At 42.9% G+C, this 19,978-nt stretch overlaps 1 protein-coding gene across 3 annotated transcripts in view; it reads right to left on the reverse strand.

Moving 5' to 3' along the window:
* LOC122794036 (cyclin-dependent kinase-like 1) overlaps positions 1 to 19,978 on the reverse strand; it is a 1,692,555-nt gene that overhangs the window by 1,559,791 nt on the left and 112,786 nt on the right. For all 3 annotated transcript variants that reach the window (XM_044062168.1, XM_044062160.1, XM_044062151.1), the window contains exon 2: positions 6,644 to 6,834. In XM_044062168.1, the coding sequence (XP_043918103.1) occupies positions 6,644 to 6,811 (168 nt within the window). In that variant the 5' untranslated portion in view covers positions 6,812 to 6,834. The remainder of the gene's footprint in view (positions 1 to 6,643; positions 6,835 to 19,978) is intronic.

Raw genomic sequence — 19,978 nt, forward strand, 5'->3', positions numbered from 1 at the left:
TATAGTGCTAAGTATAACAATTAATACATTCAGCAGTAGCATAGGGCTTTATATCCACATAGTAAGTGGGCCCACTGATTCTCAAGAAAAAAGAAGTTATGTACTCACCATAACATTCCATGTGAGTTGTTCATCTCGCCTTCATTCTTACAGATGGGTTCGGAGCTGATCCTCGGCTCCGAGTCGGCCTACTGCAAAGCTCAAGGTCTTCAGACAGCTCGAGGCCAAGTCCCTATCCCACAAGGCACCTTGAGTTACCTCTGATCTTGTTTGCTGTCTCTTATAATACCATGTGCCATTCTATCACTTTTTTAGGGAAAAAACATAGAAAGACTGAACAACCATGATAAAACTAGTATCTCGGTCCTCAAAAAACCCTGGAGGGGGTAGGAGAGTGGGAAGTAAGAATGAAGGCAAGATGAACAACTCACATGGAACGTTATGGTGAGTACATAACTTCTTTATGTGAAGTTGTTCTATCTCGCCATTCATTCTTACAGATGGGTAGCATCCCAAGCACCATCTTTCTCTGGTAGCTCACGTGAGTATATTTTTCAGGACAGTAGAACCAAAGGAGGCCCTGTCCCTGGAGGCCCTATCAACTTTGTAATGCGTGATAAAGGTATGAGGCCTTAACCAAGTGGCTGCTGCACAAATATTGTCTATACGAAGCTTAGCAGAAAAAGCAGAGGATGTGGACACTGCTCTGGTAGAATGAGCCTTAATTTTGTGTTGTAAAGGTAAACTGGCAGCTGAGTAAGTGAAAGTGATGCAATCATATAACCATTTACATACCGTAGTTTCTGCAACTGGCATACCTTTCCTAGAATCTGTAAAGGAAACAAAAAGTTGTTCTGATCTTCTGAAGTCTTTGGTTCTACCCAGATAAAATCTGAGCTGTCTATGAACATCAAGTTTGTGCAGCATATACTCTAAGTTGTTGGAGTGTTTAGGGAAAAACACTGGTAAAGCTATGATTTGGTGAAGGTTGGCTTCACTACAAACTTTAGGTAAGAAAGAAGGATTTGTTTGTAGTGACACTCTGTCAGCATGAAAAAACAAATACGGAGGTTTTATGGACAAGACCTCTAGTTCTGATACTCTTCGGGCAGACATGATGGCTACTAAAAAGATAGTCTTCCAAGATAAAAATTTCAAATCACATGAGAAAGCTGGCTCGAAAGGTGGGAGAATAATGCGTGAAAGCATAAAATTTAGGTTCTGTGGGGTATAAGGGGATTTCACTGGTGGTATGAGGTGGGAGGTCCCTTTCAGTAAGGCTTTGGATAGCTTGTGTGACATTATGTTCAATCCTTCAAAGCCAAGATGAAAATTAGAGATGGTGGCACGCTGAACCCAAACTGTAGCTGCCGCTGCTCCTTTGTTGAAGCGCATAGTCAAAAATTCTAATATAGAGGAAATGAGGGCTTGGTAGGGATCAATGTTACTCTGAGAAGCCCATAAAGAAAATCTTCTCCATTTGCTAAGGTACAACTTCATAGTAGAGGATTTATGAGAAGATATTAAAATATACTGCTTTTCGTTTGAGAGGTTATGGAACCTGGCTATGTTGGGAACTGGAGCAGCCAAGCTGTCAATTTTAGGGACTGAAGGGAGGGATGAAGAGCCCCCGACAAATGTGTCAGAAGATCTGGAACTGGGTCCAGAATACAAGGCTTTTCCAACAGATGAAGTCGAAGGAAGGGGAACCAAATCTGACGAGGCCAATAAGGGGCTATTAGAATGATGGTCCTTCCCAGCGCTTTTGCTTTCTGAAGTACTTTGGGTATCAGGGGAATTGGTGGAAATGCACAGGAGACCCGGAAGCCAATAGTGTACGAGTGCATCTCTTGGGGAATCTCCCAGAGGGGGAATCAGGGCAAAGTAGCTTCTGCATTTTGTGTTCATGTGGGAAGCAAAAAGATCGCAGCAAGGCTGGCCCCATCTGTGGAATATCCTCTCCGCTATCTCTTTTTTGAGGGACCACTCATACAGCAACAAAATGGCCCAGATGAGTTTGTCGGCAATCACGTTGGATTTCCCTGGGATGTGCGTTGCTGTCAGAAAGCACTGGGTGGATGTAGCCCATTGCCATACTCTTAGGGCCTCTCGACAAAGGGGATAGGACCTGGTTCCTCCCTGTTTGTTCAAGTACCAGACCACTGATATATTGTCCATCTGAATCGCAATTGTCCCCAGAGGGAGAGAGTCCTGAAAGTACAGCAATGCCAAGAGTACTGCTCTCATCTCCAGGACATTGATATGCAGATGTGTCTCTTGTTTGGTCCATGTGCCTTGGGCTGTTCTTCCCTGAAAATGTCCCTCCACCCACCGTATCAGGGAGGCGTCCGTGGTCACTGTGGCCGATGGTGAAGGTAGGATAAAGGGACGACCTATCGTTACTTGGAGAGGTCAAACACCACCGAAGATCCTTTTTGCATGTGTTTGTTACTATAATTAGATGAGACACAGAGCTCTTGATAAGACCATTGAGTGAATAGCATCTATTGTAGAATCCACATGTGCATGCAACCCAACGGTATTGCTACTATTGTGGCTGTCATCATCCCTAACAACTTTAGCACTTCTGATGCTGAAGCCTTGTCTCTGTATATGATGTTTTGGATTTCCTGACAAAGTAGTAATATCCTTTCTGCCGGAAGTTTTAAAGTGGTGGTGTCCAATTCTGCTCTGATAAAAACGATATGTTGCGATGGCGACAAGGCAGATTTTTCTGAATTTATGATAATGCCCAGCTGATTGCAAACAGTAAGAGTGGTGTCCCTGGCTTGTATTACTTGATGCCTGGTGGTGGAGGTGAGGAGACCTTCGTCTAAGTACAGAAACACCTGGAATCCTAAATGCCTCAGGTGAGTCATGACCACTGTCATACATTTGGTGAACACTCTGAGGGTTGTAGTGAGACCAAAGGGCAGGGCTTGAAACTGGCAATGATTGGCTCCCAGCTGGAAGCGCAGATGATCCCTGGATGGTCTGGCCATTTTTATATGGTAGTACGCATCCTGAAGATCTATTGAGCACATCCAATTGTCTTTCCCTAAGAAGGGAAGTATCGACTGAAGCGTGACTATCTGGAACTTCTCTTTCTTGACAGATCTGTTTAGTCTGCTGAGGTCCAAAATAGGTCTCCAGTCCCCTGTCTTTTTTGGAATGAAAAAGAATCTTGAGTAAGTTCTGGATCCTGTCTGGTCTGCTGGGACTGGTTGGATGACTCTTTCTTAGCAACGTTTGGACCTCTACTGTTGCTTGTTCCCTGAAACTGGGTGGAACATTCGGGATTTTTGTTGTCAATGGAGGGGGGATGGCAAAGGGAACCTACAGTACCAAAAATATCTGCGAAAGACTGTAGTATTCCCTAACATATCCACTGGAAACTATACTTTGTACCCATTTGTCGTTCGTTATTTTTAGCCAGGCTTCTGGATACAAAGATAAGCGACCCCTGACTGCCTCCAGAGTAGGATGGTCGGGCCTCCTTTCAGGAGCACTGGTAGGGCTTCCCAAAGAACTGGTCTCTGTCACCCTGATTTTGCGGAACCCCTCTGCCACGAGGGTGGAGTCTTCCATTATTGCCCCGTCCTCTGCCCCTGGAGGGGGGTTCACCACATGTGTCCAGAAGGACTCCTTGGGCTTTTCGGAACCACATCTTTCCTTCCTTTTGATTCTTGGGGTAGGGTCTAGTAGGGGTGGAAAACAGACTCCGATGGCAGACAGAGTCTTTCCTTCCTGCTCACACTTGGTCAAAGTTTCCTTAACTTTGGGCCCGAAAAGGGATGAGCCATCAAAAGGGGTGATGACAAAGGATGACTTAAAGGGCTCCGCAAAGGAACATAAGCACATCCAGGAGTGTCTCCTGAGATCAATTCTTGTACCCATTGCCCTACTCGTTCTATCAGCTGCATATGAGATGAGAAGTGTGGACGAGTTCACTATAGAATTAAAGGTAGCAAGCTCCTTCAGCTACTGTACCCTGAGGAGTACCTCCAAGCTCTTTTAGGAGGTCTTTTTGCAGTCTTGTGAAATGTGTAAGATAGTTCAGTGAATGCATGGCAAAAGTCACTGAACTATACATGCACTTCCTGTATCTATCCATGATCCTACAGCCTCTGTTAGGAAGATGGATAGAGGAAGAAGTGGTGGCTGCCGCCACCACCATGGCATCAACTGGCACTCCCTTAGTGAGAAAGGACTTATCCTGGGGGGGGGCAAAAATAAATTTATTGGGCCTCCTAGGGACAGGCTCCATGGTGTCCAGAGACTCCCACACCCTTCGTGAGACCAGCTCCATGAGCTCATTGAAGAGCAGAGACACCCAAAAGGTAGAGGGTTGAGACCCAAAAGCCTTCAGGAGAAGCAACTCATCTTCAGTAGGGTTGGTGGGCTTCCAGCCACCACTCTGCTTAAGGATTTCTAATATATCTGCAAATGAGATATCTTCAGAGGGGGACAGTGGGGACCCTTCTGATTCATCTAAGTCAGTGTCAGACGTGAGAGACTCCTGCAGGGAGTCTAGGTGTTTCTTCTTGCAAATTCTCTTCCTGGGAACCTCATCAGTGGAAACTTCTGGTAAGGTCTCGGAAGAGCAGGGGCCACCCAGTGGGCCTTCCTGAGACTCAGGGTCTCTACGCTTCAAAGGGATCTGTGAGGCAGAAGCGGACACAGGCACTTTTGGGGAGGAGGTAGTTGTTCCTGAAGTTGGGGATGTCCTGGGGGGGCATTACTCTCCTCATGGCTTCAAAGGCACCTCTACTCCAATGAGAAGGGACCACCGGATCAGAATAAACAACCGATCCCCAAGGCACCGGAACAGTGGGCTCTGAACCAGAGATAGGAGCCAAACTCATCTGAACAGAGGCCCTGAGAGGCAAAGTCGGAACCGACAGGTCAGTCCGACTATCCTCCCTGGAGCCAACCGGAGAGTGTCGGCTCCTAGACTCCTCAATGGGTGCTGCGGAAGTCTGAGTGAATGGAATCTATGACACTGGAGCAGGCATCAGCTCTGAAGGCTCCACAATCATGAGGTCCAACTCCTCCGGCTCCGCTGGACCGATATGGCTCCAAAGAGGAAAAGAAATCGATGGCATAACGGTCTTCGGTTCCGAAACCACTTGGGTCAGAGCCGATAAAAATTTAGCAAACACCGGTGCCTGTAGCAGCTTCTGCACTACACGATCCACATCCAAATCAGATAGGCTAATCGAGGACCGAGATGAATGTATGGAGAGTGGTACCGACTGGAGAATAGGAGACTTTAGTACATCGGAGACCAGTTCCACGACTGGGGAACCAGCTCCGAAAAGACAAGATGCTCGTCTCCGAGAGCTGTGCAGCAGACGTCGATGGTTTTTTGGATTTTGTCACATCAGATGAAGAAACCTTAGAAGACTTGGGAAACTGGCTAGATTTATCTTCGTCGCTCAAAGCTTCCTGAAAAGAAGATTTCAGAAGTCCTCTATCAATGAGTTTACATTTCCTTTCATGTAATACTCTTGAAGAAAAAGAATGGCAAATGGAGCAGCTTTCTTGCAAGTGCAAGGCTCCGAGACAATAAACAATTTATGTGACTACCTGTCACCGACGTATTTTGTCCATACTTTGGACATTTTTTAAAGCCAGACTTAGGATGTTTGTCTTTCTCCTGTTCAGCCATATTGAAACCTACAGTACCAAAAATATCTAAGAAAGACTGTAGTATCAAGAAGAATGCACACACAAACTTTAGCAGACTTAACTAGTAATTAGCCCTTAACAACAGATAGGCTGTATATGAAAAATGTAATCTATAACTATCTAAATACACTCACACACGATGTCTAACTTTTAAAGAATCTTATTCAACACTACAAGCTATATTTTTATAAAATCACACCAAAGAGGGGAAGGGATTAGTAAAGGCCTATAAAAAATGAAGGCCAAAGGAAGAAGAGAACTATCTAATATTAAACTATTGAACTATTCAAGTTATAACTATCAATAACTAACACTAAGTATTATATCTCAGACAAATTTAGAAGATTTTTAGAAAAAAAAAAAGCTATACTGGCCCGAACTGTGCTAGGAAACTTCCAATCTATTGCAGCGGCAAACTAGATCTGAGGTAACTCAAAGTAAATCATGGGATAGGGACTTCACCTCGAGCTGTCTGAAGACCTTGAACTTTGTAGTAGGTCGACTCGGAGCCGAGGATCGGCTCCAAACCCATCTGTTAAGAATGAATGGCGAGATAGAACAACTTCACATTATTCCTTTTACTATGAGTTCTGTTTATAGCTCCCTTGGAAAGCTGATATATACTCTTCAATTATGAACAGTACCAGGATAACCTCAGTCTCCCGAGTGTTCTTTCTACTTTTGGTAAGTACAGCTTTGTTATTCTATAGCATTGCACAGGATACTGAATCTGGTTAATGTTTAAGCTTGGCACTAAGGATCGTACTTTTTCAGTTTATCAACATACATTTTACAGCTGTCTTCCATTACATTCAGATTAGCAGTGACGTTTACTCAACCTTGCCACTAACTAGTACCCTGCCATTTAGGAAATTAAAACCAGAATACATTGGAACATCTGTGTAAAGAACATGGGAAGAGGGTTATCAGGAGTAATTCAGAGTTAACTTACTTTCAACATACGGATCTCCCGAAGAGCGATCTTCTTAATCAGTGGGTCATCCTCTGACTCGACAAACTTTTTTATTGCCACGATCTGCCCAGTATCTTTGTTTCGGCACTTAAAAACAACTCCATATGAGCCTTCGCCAATCTTTGCTAGTTTCTCAAACTTTTCCATTCTGGACACTACCTCACAGAGTACTGAGAGGGAAATACAAAACAGACATTAACAACTTCTAGTATTACTTCCATTTTTACCAAGTGTCCGGAAAGAGCAGTATTCTATTTATTTGTTTGTTAAATGGGTGAGGTAGGTTGGTTTTGTGGTTTTGGCCATAACCCAGGCCAAAAAATAGGACAGATAATGAAATAACAAGTGAGAAATGCAGTCAGTATAACAATGGACTAATCTGTCACTAACACACTTATGACTGATTATTCCTCAAATTCAACACAGATATACAGTTATGAGCAGTTAACTAACCATAATCAAGTTCCCATCACAATGGAGAAATGGTGAAGAAATTAACCTAGTGAGTAAAGTTTGAAATGTGAACTTCTTTAATCCATTTCAATAGCACATTAAGAAACAGATCCATGACCCAGTCATAATTCTTTTAATATATGGGAGTCTTAGGTGCTCCAAAGCTTTTCAAGTTTAAAAAAGTGTAAAAGCATGAAGTGTCTAACTGCTTTAAAAGCTGACATACATCAAGCTGAAAATCATTGCTCAGTACTTTTTGCTGTTTTACATATATCAAGCTGCCTCACAAATGGTCACCAGAAGTAAAGTCCACTGCTTTTCGACACTTTCTGCCTCACAAATGACGACCAAAAGCAAAGTTCTCTGCTGTTCAACACTTTCGTCTGCCACATTTTTGTTGTTTGTGTTAAAACTCACAAAGCAGTTTCTCTGATGCTACTGTCTGTGTGGTAGTGCAAGCCTCACTAATAACATGGTTCATATGTATTCACTTTGCTATAAAAAGCTTGTCATATGTTCTTCCACACGAGCCTCACTATTAACAAAGCTATTTTCCTCTTGATTTCAGAGAGTGAACAGCATGCATCATATGTTCAATACGGTATAAAACGCAAAAATGTCCAAGCTACCAGGTGAAAGTTGAATAAAGCTCTGTCTGCTTACCATTTTATTCTTGTTCTGATTAAGGAGAATTTCCATTTTGTCTTGGTGATACAATGACAACAGACTTAAGTGCAAGTATCCCAGGGAGAACATGCTTGTCCCATTGACTCAGGAATGTCTGGTATTTGGGAATCTGGGTGGGGTGTATCATAACCAGTCTCATTAATTATTATAGTAAAATTCTCATTAAAGTTTGACCATCAATAATTTCACCTATTAAACCTTATTAATGTCTTCAAGAGTGTTATACAGTCATCATGATGTTCATACAGCTTATCTTGATATGAAAAAAAGAAGTTATGTTCTTACCATAACGTTCCATGTTTGTTATCCTTTCTCTCTCCTTCCTTCTTTCCGGTTGGGTTCGGAGCTGATCTTGGCTCCGACTCGACCACTTCTAAAGCTCAAAGAGTCCTTACTGGCTCGAGGCTAGCCTCTTATCCCAGCATGCTTAGCGGTAGCTACCCAGATCTTGTTTGCCGCTTGCAGCGTCGAGATTTTCTTCTGCTGGCTCAGACTAAGTAATGATTTTTTTCTATAACAATTCTTGTTGTTTAAGGCTAAATTTCTTGAGAGTTTAGTGTTTACTCCTTCTATATCACTCCTAGCCTCGTTACTTGTTTTTTGCTGTTGTTAGGCCGTCGGTTTCTCTCAGGCCTTTACCTGTGTGTTGTTGTGGTTGTCGGTGGCCTGTTTTTCTTGAGGGTTGTTCTCTTGTCCTGTTATCCCTCCTTGCTACCTAAGGAGAAGCCACTTTAGTTAGAGGCCTTCTCTTTTTTGGGAGCAGTAGCAGTTTAACTTAGAGGCTACCCCCCCCTTTTTCCTCCCTTTTCTTCTTCTTAACAAACAAAACATTCTCCAAGTTGTTAGTCCTGTCTTTTTGTGGTGTTATAATGTCTAAAGATGTACCTAAGCAGTCAGGGTTCAAGAAATGCGACTCATGTTGCCAGAAAATGTCCCTTTCGGATGGGCACACGAGTTGTGTGCATTGTCTAGGGGCGGTCCACCTGCAGGACTCATGCTCTGTTTGCCATGCCTTTAGCGCATGGGTTTTGCAGGAGAGGCACAACAAACTTATTTTGAGAGGGTTATTAAAACCCCAGGTTGAAGTAGCATCGGACACTCAGCCCCTACAAAAATCAGATGACAAACCGGCATCTTCGTTGGCTCCACCTTCGGTGCCGACAAAGTCTAGACCCAAATCTTCAGAAACTTCGGAGCGGATTCTTGGCTCCTAGGAGTCTTTTTCTCCAGCAGCTCCATCAGTGTCTTCGGAGCCATCCCGGACCCAAACGAGATCGTGATCTCCTTTGCTGGACCCGGTGAGATCTGTGCCTCAGTCTCTACTGTTGCAGTCAGTGGCAGGTAGTCACCGGTCCTCGGCCCACTCCTCTCGGTCATCCAAGAGTTTATCGGATGATGTTGTGGAGAGAGTGGTGAAGAGGCTGCTCAAGACACCAGTATTTGCTACATTGTTGTCGAGTCCAGCCCAGAAGGAAGTGGCGCCGTTATCCGAACCAGTTCCTGTCTGTATTCCTCCTCCGACTGCGTCCAGTTCGGAGCCGGAGTGCATGGAAGTAGTAGTGGTGGAACAGTCTGTTCTGACAACCTTTGCCTTGTTGGTTCCAACATCCGCTCCGACCTCCTCGACAGTCCACCTGGTCAAGGGGTCTGGGTGCCGAGACTCTCTCGTCAACTCCGAGGGGGTAAGTGGCATCGGACCCTTGTCCGACCCCGCTCTCCCCCTCAGAGCTTCGGGGCAGGTGAGTTCGGCTCCCACATCTGCCTCAGAGCCGTCGCCTTCGGTGCGGAGAAGGTCTACAGGCTTCTCGGAGCCGAAGCCTCCATCCATTCTGGACCACGGTGCCTCCGAGGTGATAAGGAGTGTGTTGTCTACAGAGACCGCTCCACTCTCGGCTCCATTGGCTTCATCCCCATCGATACCGGTGTCTGCCTCGGATCCTCCTCTCCATTCCAAGCGCAGGGAACCAATGCCCCAGGACGCCCCACAGGGCGACGCCTCTTCTTCAGAGACCTCTCTTGAGAATGCTTCAGAGGAGGTTCCCAGAAGGAAACTATGTAAGAGGAAGCACATGGACTCCCCTGAGTCCATCACTTCAGACACGGACGTGGATGACTCGAAGGGTCTCCACGGTCCCCCTCTGAGGAGGTCTCATTCTCAGACATCCTGGAGATCCTTAGAGGGGAAACTGGAAGTCCTTTGCCCCTTCTGAGGACGAGTCTGTGTACCTGGATGCGTCTGGTTCCCGACCCTCCACCTCCTGGGTGTCTCCGCCTTTCGACCCACGTTTGTCTATAGTGAGTCGAAAGGCATGGAGTGCTCCAGAGACCATGGAGCCCATTCCGAGAAGACCTAACAAATTCATGACCGCACCAGAGGACAAGACATTTCTCTCTAAAGGCGTGCCAGTTGATGCGATGGTGGTGGCAGCAGCCACCAATAGGGAACTCGCGGAAACTGCCTCTTCTATCCATCTGCCAAACAGGGAGTCTAGAGCCATGGATAGATATGGGAAGTGTGTTTTCTCTTCAGCGGCCTTTACTCTTCGGGCGCTGAACTATTTGACACATTTTAGAAGACTTCAGAGGGATCTCCTTAAAGAACCTGGAGATACCCTCCAGTTTCCTTCAGCTGAAGGAGCGGCTTCCAAGTCGGCTAATCAGCTAGCAACCCTAACCTCCATTGTTAACTCCTCCATGTGCCTGATTTCTTATGCAACAGATGGAGCGAGTAGCCTGCAAGCACAGGAGTGGCTCTTCGCAGGCACTCCTGGATCCGCCTTTGTCAATTTGCAGAGCCCTTCAAGTCCTCCTTTACGAACACCCCCTTTGATGGCTCGGCCTTGTTCGGGCCACAACTTATAGACAGACTCTTACCAGGAGTGAACGAGATTGCAAAACTCTCTCTGCTGTAGGAGTCCGTTTTTCCAATCCATCCCGGCCTTATCCCAAAGGCCAAAAGAGTGGTAAAATGTGGTTCCGTAAATCCCAGGGAGCTTCACCGGACACTCGTGGAGACAATTCCCCCAGGGGCAGAGGGGGAAATAATAACAGGAGATGCCTGCCTCGCAGCAGGGGGGGTCCGCAACAGAGCGACAGGGATACGTTCTCTGCCAGGCCCTTTCAGAATCCTTGAAGGATTGTCCGGCTGCCCACCTCTGGAGGCAGTCAGAGGCAGAATATCACTGTACCCAAAAGCCTGGCAAGATATAACAGAAGACACGTGGGTACGGTGCATAATATCCAGAGGTTACAAATTTCCCTTCTCCCAAACACCCCCAAGAAGTAAAAAACGATCAAGCCCAGATGTTCCACCCAATGTTCGGGATCAAGCAGCCTTGGAAGTAAAAAATTTGCTGCAAAAAAAAAAAAAAACAGCCATTCAGGCAGTCCCCGCAGACCAGATCGAATCCGGAACTTACTCAAGGTTCTTTTTAGTTCCAAAAAAGACAGGGGACTGGAGATCTATCCTAGATCTCAGCAAGTTAAACAGGGCAGTAAAGAAGACCAAGTTCCAGATGGTGACACTGCAGTCCATTCTACCCTTTTTGGGTCAGGACAATTGGATGTGCTCTATTGATCTCCAGGATGCGTACTACTATATAAAAATGGACAAGCAGTCCAGGAGACATTTACGCTTTCGGCTGGGAGCCAGTCAGTACTAGTTCAGAGCTCTTCCCTTTGGTCTCACTACAGCCGCCAGGGTGTCCACCAAATGCATGACAGTAGTGACGGCTCACCTGAGAAGTTTGGGATTCCAGGTGTTTCCTTATCTAGATGACTGGCTCCTCACTGCCACCACCAAGCAACATCTCTTAAGGGCCAGGAACCACATGGTTCACACTTGTGCACATTTAGGAATCACAATAAACTACGAAAAATCTGCCTTGTTGCCCTCTCAGTGTATTACTTTCATAGGCACTCAACTAAATACAAGAGGCATGATAGCCAAGCTCCCACAGGAAAGGGCGCTTACCAGTCAACGTCAGGTCTCTCTCCTCTTGTCAAAGTCAAAGGTTCAGGCACGGTTAGTCCTTAAGGTCTTGGGCTTGATGGTGGCTGCCATTACTCTAGTCCTGTTAGCTCGTTACCATATGGGGATTTTGCAGTGGCTCCTTTTCACTCAGTGGTCGTATCAGGATCCACCAATGTCACACATGATCTTAATCATGGATGCTTGCAAAAGATCTTCAGTGGTGGCTCCACATTCCCCTAGTCACTCTAGGCAGACCCTTTGTAGCTCCTCATCCGGTAGCCACAGTGACCACGGACGCTTCCCAGATACGGTGGGGGGCATTATCTGGGACAGACAGTCCATAGAACTTGGCAGCCTCACAAGTACCATTTGCACATCAATGTCCTGAAGATGAGAGTGGTGTTATTAGCGTTGCAAGCACTTCACGAATCTCTTCCTTTGGGCCATATAGCAATTCAGACAGACAACATGTCAGTGGTGTAGTACATCAACAAACAGGGCGGAACCAAATCTTACCCCTTGTGTCGGGAGGCCCTTCGAGTATGGCAATGGGCGATTTCCTCTCAGCGTTTTCTGGTTGCAGCGAACATCCCGGGGGGGGGGGGGAGTCCAACGTGATAGCGGACAAGCTCAGCAGGGCAATTCTCATGCCCCACGAGCGGTCTCTGAAACAAGATGTGGCGGATATGATCTTCCACAGATGGGGCCAGCCATGCTGCGATCTTTTTGCCTCACACCTAAACAACAAATGCAGCAGTTACTTTGCCCTAGTTCCCCACCGGCATAGTCACCCAGAGATGCACTTATCCATGTTTGGTCCCCTGGGATTCTTTACGCCTTTCCTCCCTTTCCTCTTATTCCAAAAGTTCTTCAGAAAGCAAAGTTGTTGAGTCGCAGGCTGATCCTCATTGCCCCTTACTGGCCTCGTCAGATATGGTTCCCGTTCCTTTGGCATTACCTGCAAGAGGAGCCTTGGATTCTGGACCCTGCTCCAGATCTCCTGACACATCAGTCGGGTGCTCTTCATCCCTCCATTCAAACTCTCAAGCTGACAGCTTGGTTTCTCCACTTCCAGTCCTAGTCAGGCTTCTGGATATCTCACCTATGGTTCAAGATATTTTAGTCTCTTCTCACAAACCAACTACTAGGAAACTTTATGCTAGTAAATGGAAGAAGTTCTCTTTCTGGGCTGTGCAAAATGACATTGATCCCTTTATAGCACCAATTTCAAAAATTTTGGACTTCCTGGCTGCTACAATTCGAGTTTAACTGGCTGCTATTTCCAATTTTCATGTGGGCATTCTAGGTTCTAATGTCATGTCCCACAAGCTATGTAGGGCTTTTTGAAAGGTGCTACCCTAATTAAGGCCTCCCATCCGAGAACGTCTCCATCCTTGGGATTTAAATTTAGTACTAGCGGCTCTAATCCTCCCTCCCTTTGAACCAGATGCTTCTTGTCCTCTAAAACTCTTATCATGGAAGACCCTCTTCCTGATTGCAATTACATCAGCTAGGCGGGTTTCCGAGTTACAGGCACTTCCAATCCACCCGCCTTATATGATTTTTTCACAAGGATAGAGTATCTCTTAGATTAGTTCTCTTAGTAGGCCAGTTTTACGTTTGTGTACACCTTATCCAGAGTGTTCTCCCCTCATGTTGCAAAGTTCACATGTTGATGGTGATGGTAATGGGGTAATATGGATTTCAGGTAAGCTTGATTGAAATCACCTGCAATTATATGGGCAACTCAGGGCACTTATTCTGGAAGTCATGTATTGACAGATGCAGAATGTTCAATGCCACATTGGTATTAGCACTAGGGAGGATGTAAACAACTGTTATGCTCACTCCACTGAATTTCCTAAGCAAGTTCTACACACAGTCCTAACAACCCCTAGCAACTATACTATGTAATTTCACCCTTTTATGCCTTCACTACATTTCAAATCACTTGGGTAAAACATGTTGTGTACTCACCATGATGACACATCTGTAAAAAGAAATTCTGTCTTTGGCAAGCTGTAGGACTAACGCCGCTGACATCAGGACTACTCAGCAGATAAAGTGTTTTCCTGCTGTCTAAAACCGTGCCCCATCCCATCATGCATTACTCATTTCAGATTCTACCATTCTTCATATCATAATGCACCATTGAAGGATGAATAAAAAGGCAGAAAAGGAAAAAGAACAGACTCCAGGCAAGACACACTGTAGATGAAGGATGAGGGAGGGCATATTAAAAAAGATGAACCTTTTCTCTAAGAAGAATCAACACAGCAAGTACAAAACTTTCATATATGGCATCAAGAGTTCCGTCTTTAGTAACCCAAATGACAGAACCCATAGGTAATCCTCACTGGTGGCCACAAATTGCAGTAGTCACGAAGAAAGACATACATCTTGAAATAATGTCCAGTTTATGGTGCTTTGAAAGGTGCTCAGGAAAGATTAGGTTGTGGCAGGACAAATGTCATCTCAAAAAGAATAATAAGGAAAAGTCTGTGAAAGCAGCCATAGCTTCTAATAAAAAATGAGCCCAAGAGGTGCAGGCAAATGTTTTCAATACTTGTTGTGGCAAAACTTGGTACAGCTCACCAAGTATCTGGAAACACTAAGCTTCGAAAACCTTTACAAAAAGTTAGACTCAGCAATGAATACAAACTGATAAATTGTTACAAAAAGATTTAGTTTTGTCCATATATAATCTGACCTGTCTGTGAATATCCATACACTGGAAAAGAAAGTAAGCATTGTTAAAATATAAGAAGAGACTTGATTGATTAATTGAACAGTTCAAGTTCAATTTTGTGGCAACTTTTTACATGAAAGAAGGTTTTGTTCTGAATGTCACTCTATTCTTATAAAAACAAAATCAAGTATTGAGGCTTTACAGAATAAGTCTGCAATTCCAAAGCCCTCATGGCAAAACTGATGACCACTAGAAAGAGAGCCTTATAGGATGGAATCTTTAAGTCTTCAGAACCAGAGGCTTCAGAAAGACAGTTCCAAGATGGTTGTACACTGACCAACAGGTTGGGTAGAGCTCTCCCAACGTAAAAATAATGAGAAACTGTTAGAAATTCAGGTAAAAGTACTCAATTTGTATAAAATTCAGTTACTAACCAGTAATTACACTGTTTGGAAGTTAGCAAAGAGGAAATGTGAGAAAGTAAGAGAGAATTAAGCAAGCAAACAGGGAAAAGAAAAAGTTCTGGCTGAGAAAAATCTTGAAGATGTTCAGCAGAAAAGCAGTTTAAGTTTCAACTTTTCCACAGGAGAAGGCTTCCAAAAATTTAGATAAAAAAATAAATAAATGCACTTAAAGGTGTATAAAATGAGAGCAACTTAAGGAATATATAGTTAAATCATAAAATGATGGAAAAAGCAGAAGAAAAGCATTAAGCAGCTATTCAAATCATCCAATAAAATTGTAGAACTCACAAAAGGAAAGACTATGAATATGAGGCTTATGGAGCTTCTCAAGAATGACTATTTTAAGGGGTGTCTGTTGATCCATTAACAGCAGTTTCTTTGACTGCTGATAGACTGGAGGCATTGTGCCAAAATACCTTTCGGTGACAGTGGAGTTTTTCCTTTTCTCAACTGTTTATTTATTTAATTATTTTACATTTGTATACTGGGAAAGTCTGACTGGACACTTGTCCTTTTTCAACAGAGTCCCGGACAGAAAAGCTCCAGAAATAAAGTACATAGAAAACAATGGTTGAATAACATAATTAGAGTAACAGTAATTATTTCAAAAGACAGTTACTGAGTGAATACCAAGCACAGTATTGAAGTATACAGGTGTAGACACATAGTAGATATATACATACAGTTATGTACAGTTAACAGAAAACTTTCCAATAGTGGTCAAATATCACTAGTAGGGAGGGTTCGAAGACATTTATTGATAGAGTGGAAAAGAAAAGTAGGCTATCCAGGGAAGTTGCAAGTGCAGAGCCAGGAATTTGTAAGGTGTGTTTTTAGCAGTTTTTAAAAGTGCACCACTGAAGTATTAGCCACTAGTGAGTTAGGTAGGTTATTCCACAGTTTGGAAGTATAACTGTTGTGAAACTTCGGCGTAGCTACATATAATTTCAAGAGTAGGAGGCCTTGCCTCTCTGTGGGGGTGATGGGGGCTTGCCCCTTTGCAAAAATTATGTTTTTGTGAATTTACGAAACGTGTTTTGGCATTGTTTTTTTTTTTTTATTTATCAGCAGTCAAAGAAACAAATGTCAATAAAGTGGCATGAATTCTTCTCAATAATTACTATGTTTATAAAACAACACACAGACAAAATGTGACTTTTTGGGGTTTTATTTTTTTGGAAAGAATTGACTGCATTAATTTTATGAAAGTACAAATAAGGATGGACTGGTGTTCCAACAGGAGGACTTTTTTAATTAAGAAGATACTTCATGTGTATGTTTAATTCTGGCTATGAGAAAGCAGCCAAGACCTTACGTTAGTAAAGCTATTTCTGCTGCTCTGATTGTAACAAAACCGTGGAAGGGAAAAGTATTGAAATTTGAGGCTACCACAGTATTTGTGGAAAATTATTATTCACTGTACAGCAAATAGAACAAAAGCAAGTTTATCATCTTAATCAGAGGATGTCAAGAGGCAGGTATGAAAATCAAATTGCTATAATCATCTGTCTTCAGAATTTTATTTCCAAGAAGAACATAGTTATTTCTGGATGAAGAACACGTTAAGCAGGAAACAAACAAAAGCTTAGTCAGCAAAGAGTGAGCCTGCAAGCAGAAGGGGACCTTGCTTCTAAAGTTTCTGAAAATAACAAAGCCCATAGAGAGACTTTGCTAATGAAACATTTTCCATTGTTCCAAAGGAAAATGCTTACATGACAGAAAGTAGCCCAAGAGCTGACTAGAAAAATCAGGAGTACCCTGGACTTTAACCAGGGACTATTGTTGTGAGTTTAAGATGATTAAGAAAAAAAGACCAACAATATTGTTAAACAATATTGTTAAATTAGTGAATAAATGAGAGAACTGTAAGGCATCAATCTCATTAGTTGTAGCTTAGACACAAACCATGGTACTGCAAAAAGAAGTGACTGAAAAAGACTGGTTATTTGTCTGACTTATTAAACTGATGAAAGAACTATAAAGCATAAAATATGTTTTACCATTAATGTTTAGAGGGCCTCTGAAGAAGTAATTATAAGTAAAACGTTCTTGTTTTTATTAATATTTGAATAGACATAATGATATATTGTAAAACAGTGCTATAAAGTATGCAGTCAGAGGAAATTTAAATGTGAGTTAGGGAGTTCTATCAGTAACTGCTGTATGAGAGTAACATTAAAATGAAAATGTATTGATTATGAACTGTAATGTATCCAGGCTTTACACTGTAAAAACATAAAGGTTGCAAATAAGCAAGTTAAAGTTAATATAACAGTTTGATCTAGGGTTGACCAGAGGCTATAAAAGTATAGTTATTATATTATATGTTATATGTACATTTAATAATTGCTCCTGTTTTTATGTAGATGGATGTCAAGACTAGTGTCTTTGTTATAAGCTACAGATAAGTTTTGTTTTAAGCAAATAGTCTTAAAAGACAAAAAAGTTGATAAAAACATGAAAAATGATAGTTTTGTATTGCATTTCTAGAGTTATTAGTTGTTTTTTAATTAGCATCTGATTTTAGCTGGAGACAAAAAGCAAACAGGTACAAGAAATTAATTGTGAGAGATCTTACTAGTGTGTTCCGAGTCAAATCTACAATGATCTTTTCATACATCGCAAAGTTACTAGCTATCTTCTTCATTATCAAGCGCTTTAAGCTGGAGATAAGAAGTCTGCAGGAGTAAACAATTAATCATAAATGGTCTGAACAGTGCATACACGGTACAATATAATTAACATTTAAATGGAAATTGACAAGCAGGTCAATGAACCTAAATGAAGTCTGAAACTGGGAAATGAACAGTTATACAAGTAGTAGCCTTTCCAGAAATCTTACTACTTAATGCATTTAATAAAACATTGCATAATTGAGTTTAAGTGTAGCCAGTGCACCTTTAATAAAGGCTAAACATTAAAGTTACTGAAAACAAGCATGTTGTTTTTCACATCTGGGAAGGGAACAGAGATAAGGTAAGTACATATAGCAATCTGTTCAAGTGGGAAAACTGACTAACATGCATGTTAGCAAAGTTAACCATAACTTTGGAACAGTTAAAGCATCTGGTACAGCCTTGATTTAGGCAGCTGTTCTTATTTGAAGGGATAAGCTTCCTTTTTGGAAAGTGTATATAGATCTGTGTGTTTGTTGTGAGATAGAAAAGGTGGAGGGTGAAAATTTATATAGTTTCCTGTGCTGAATATTTTTATTGATGCAAGGTGTGTGGAAAATGTGACATGGATTCAAAGAAAGATAAGAAAAGCAACTGCATATGAATCAGTCTGCCGAACATCACTGTGATCATGTAAGCTGCAAGTTGGAAAAAAGGAGTTATGTCTTACCATAATTTTCCATCTGTGTTGTTCATCTTCCTTCATTCATCACTGATGGGTTCAGTTCTGAGCTCTCGGAACTGAGTCGGCCTCATTACCAAGCTCGCGCCAGCCAAAAAAAACTCTCAACCTAAGTCTCTACCCAGAATGCCCTTCTCCCTGTTACCTCAGATTGAGTTGGCTAGAGAAAGCAAAGTAAAGCCGAGGCCACTTCTGCGCAAATACCCTAGGGGCACAACTTAGACCCAAAGCATCCCCCAGGAGCCTTTGGAGGGGGAAGGAGGGTGGGAAGTGATGAATAAAAGAAGATGAATAACACAGATTGAATGTTATGGTAAGACATAATTTCTTTATCTGATGCTGTTAATCTTCTTTCCATTCATCACTGATGTAGACAGAATCCCAAGCTACCTTGAGTTCCATGGGTGGCCCTTATGGAAGAACATTCCTGAGTACCACTGAGCCGAAGGCAGCTCTCCCTCTGGAGACCAAGTCCAATTTGTAATGACTGATAAAGGTATGAGGCTTAGCCCAAGTAGCTGCTGCGCAGATGTCATCCATGCAAGCCCTGGAATTGAAAGCTACAGATGTTGCCATAGATCTATTGGAGTGAGATTTAACATTTGGCATAGGTTTATTACTGAGGGAATAGATGAAAGGTATGCAGTCACTTAGCCATTTTGATAATGTAACCTTGGAAACAGTCTCTCCCGTTTTGAGTCCAGAGAAGGAGATGAAAAGCTGTTCCGATTTAAGGATAGGTTTGGTCTTGTCTAAGTAAAATCTCAGTTGTCTATGTACGTCTAAAGAGTGAAGGCAGTACTCTCCTCTATTGGCAAAACACTGGTAAAATCAATGGTCTGGTTTATGGAGAATTCAGAAACAACTTTGGGAAGGAAGGATGGATGGATTCATCTAAAGTGATACTCTGTCTTTATGAAATACCAGATAAGGCCTCTTGATACACAATGCCTGCAGCTCAAAGACTCTTCTGGCAGACATGATGGCTATCAAGAAAAAGAAGTTATGTACTCCCCATAACGTTCCATGTTTGTTGCCCTTGATCTCACCTTCCTTCTTGTTGGTTGAGTTTGGAGCCGAATCTCGCTTCCGACTCAGCCATATACTAAAGCTCGAAAGCTTCTACTGGCTCGAGGCTAGCCCCTATCCCTATATGCCTAGCGGGAGTTACCCAGATCTCGTTTGTGATAACCCAAACCACTAGACTATGCAAGTAAAATTTTATAGACTTTTACATATAAGAGTATCCCTGTGTACAAAAGTGTAAATAAACAGCAAGGGGATAGAAAGGGAGTCTAGGTCTATCCAACTGGTATAGTAGAAGGGAAACTCAGCCAGTGTAGCCAATGAAAGAACTCCTCTCGATCCTCCAGGAAGGGGGAAGGAGAGTGGGGATGCAAGAAGGAAGGCGAGATCAAGGACAACAAATATGGAACTTTATGGTGAGTACATAACTTCTTTATGTTATGTTGTCCCTATCTCGCCTTCATTCTTGCGGTTGGGACCGTGTCCCCCAGCACCTGTTTCTTATATGGCTCACTGGAAAAGTCTCTTCAGGACTGTGGAACCAAAGGATGCCCTGTTCCGGGAGGCCACATCTACTTTGTAATGAATGATAAAGGTATGAGGATTAGCCCATGTAGCTGCCGCACAGATCGAATCTAAAGGCAGCTTGGCTTGAAAGGCAGTAG

This window comes from Protopterus annectens, chromosome 1.part0 (genome assembly GCF_019279795.1).
Source record: "Protopterus annectens isolate FY-2018-M chromosome 1.part0, PAN1.0, whole genome shotgun sequence".
In the NCBI taxonomy this organism is placed as follows: Eukaryota; Metazoa; Chordata; order Ceratodontiformes; family Protopteridae; genus Protopterus; species Protopterus annectens.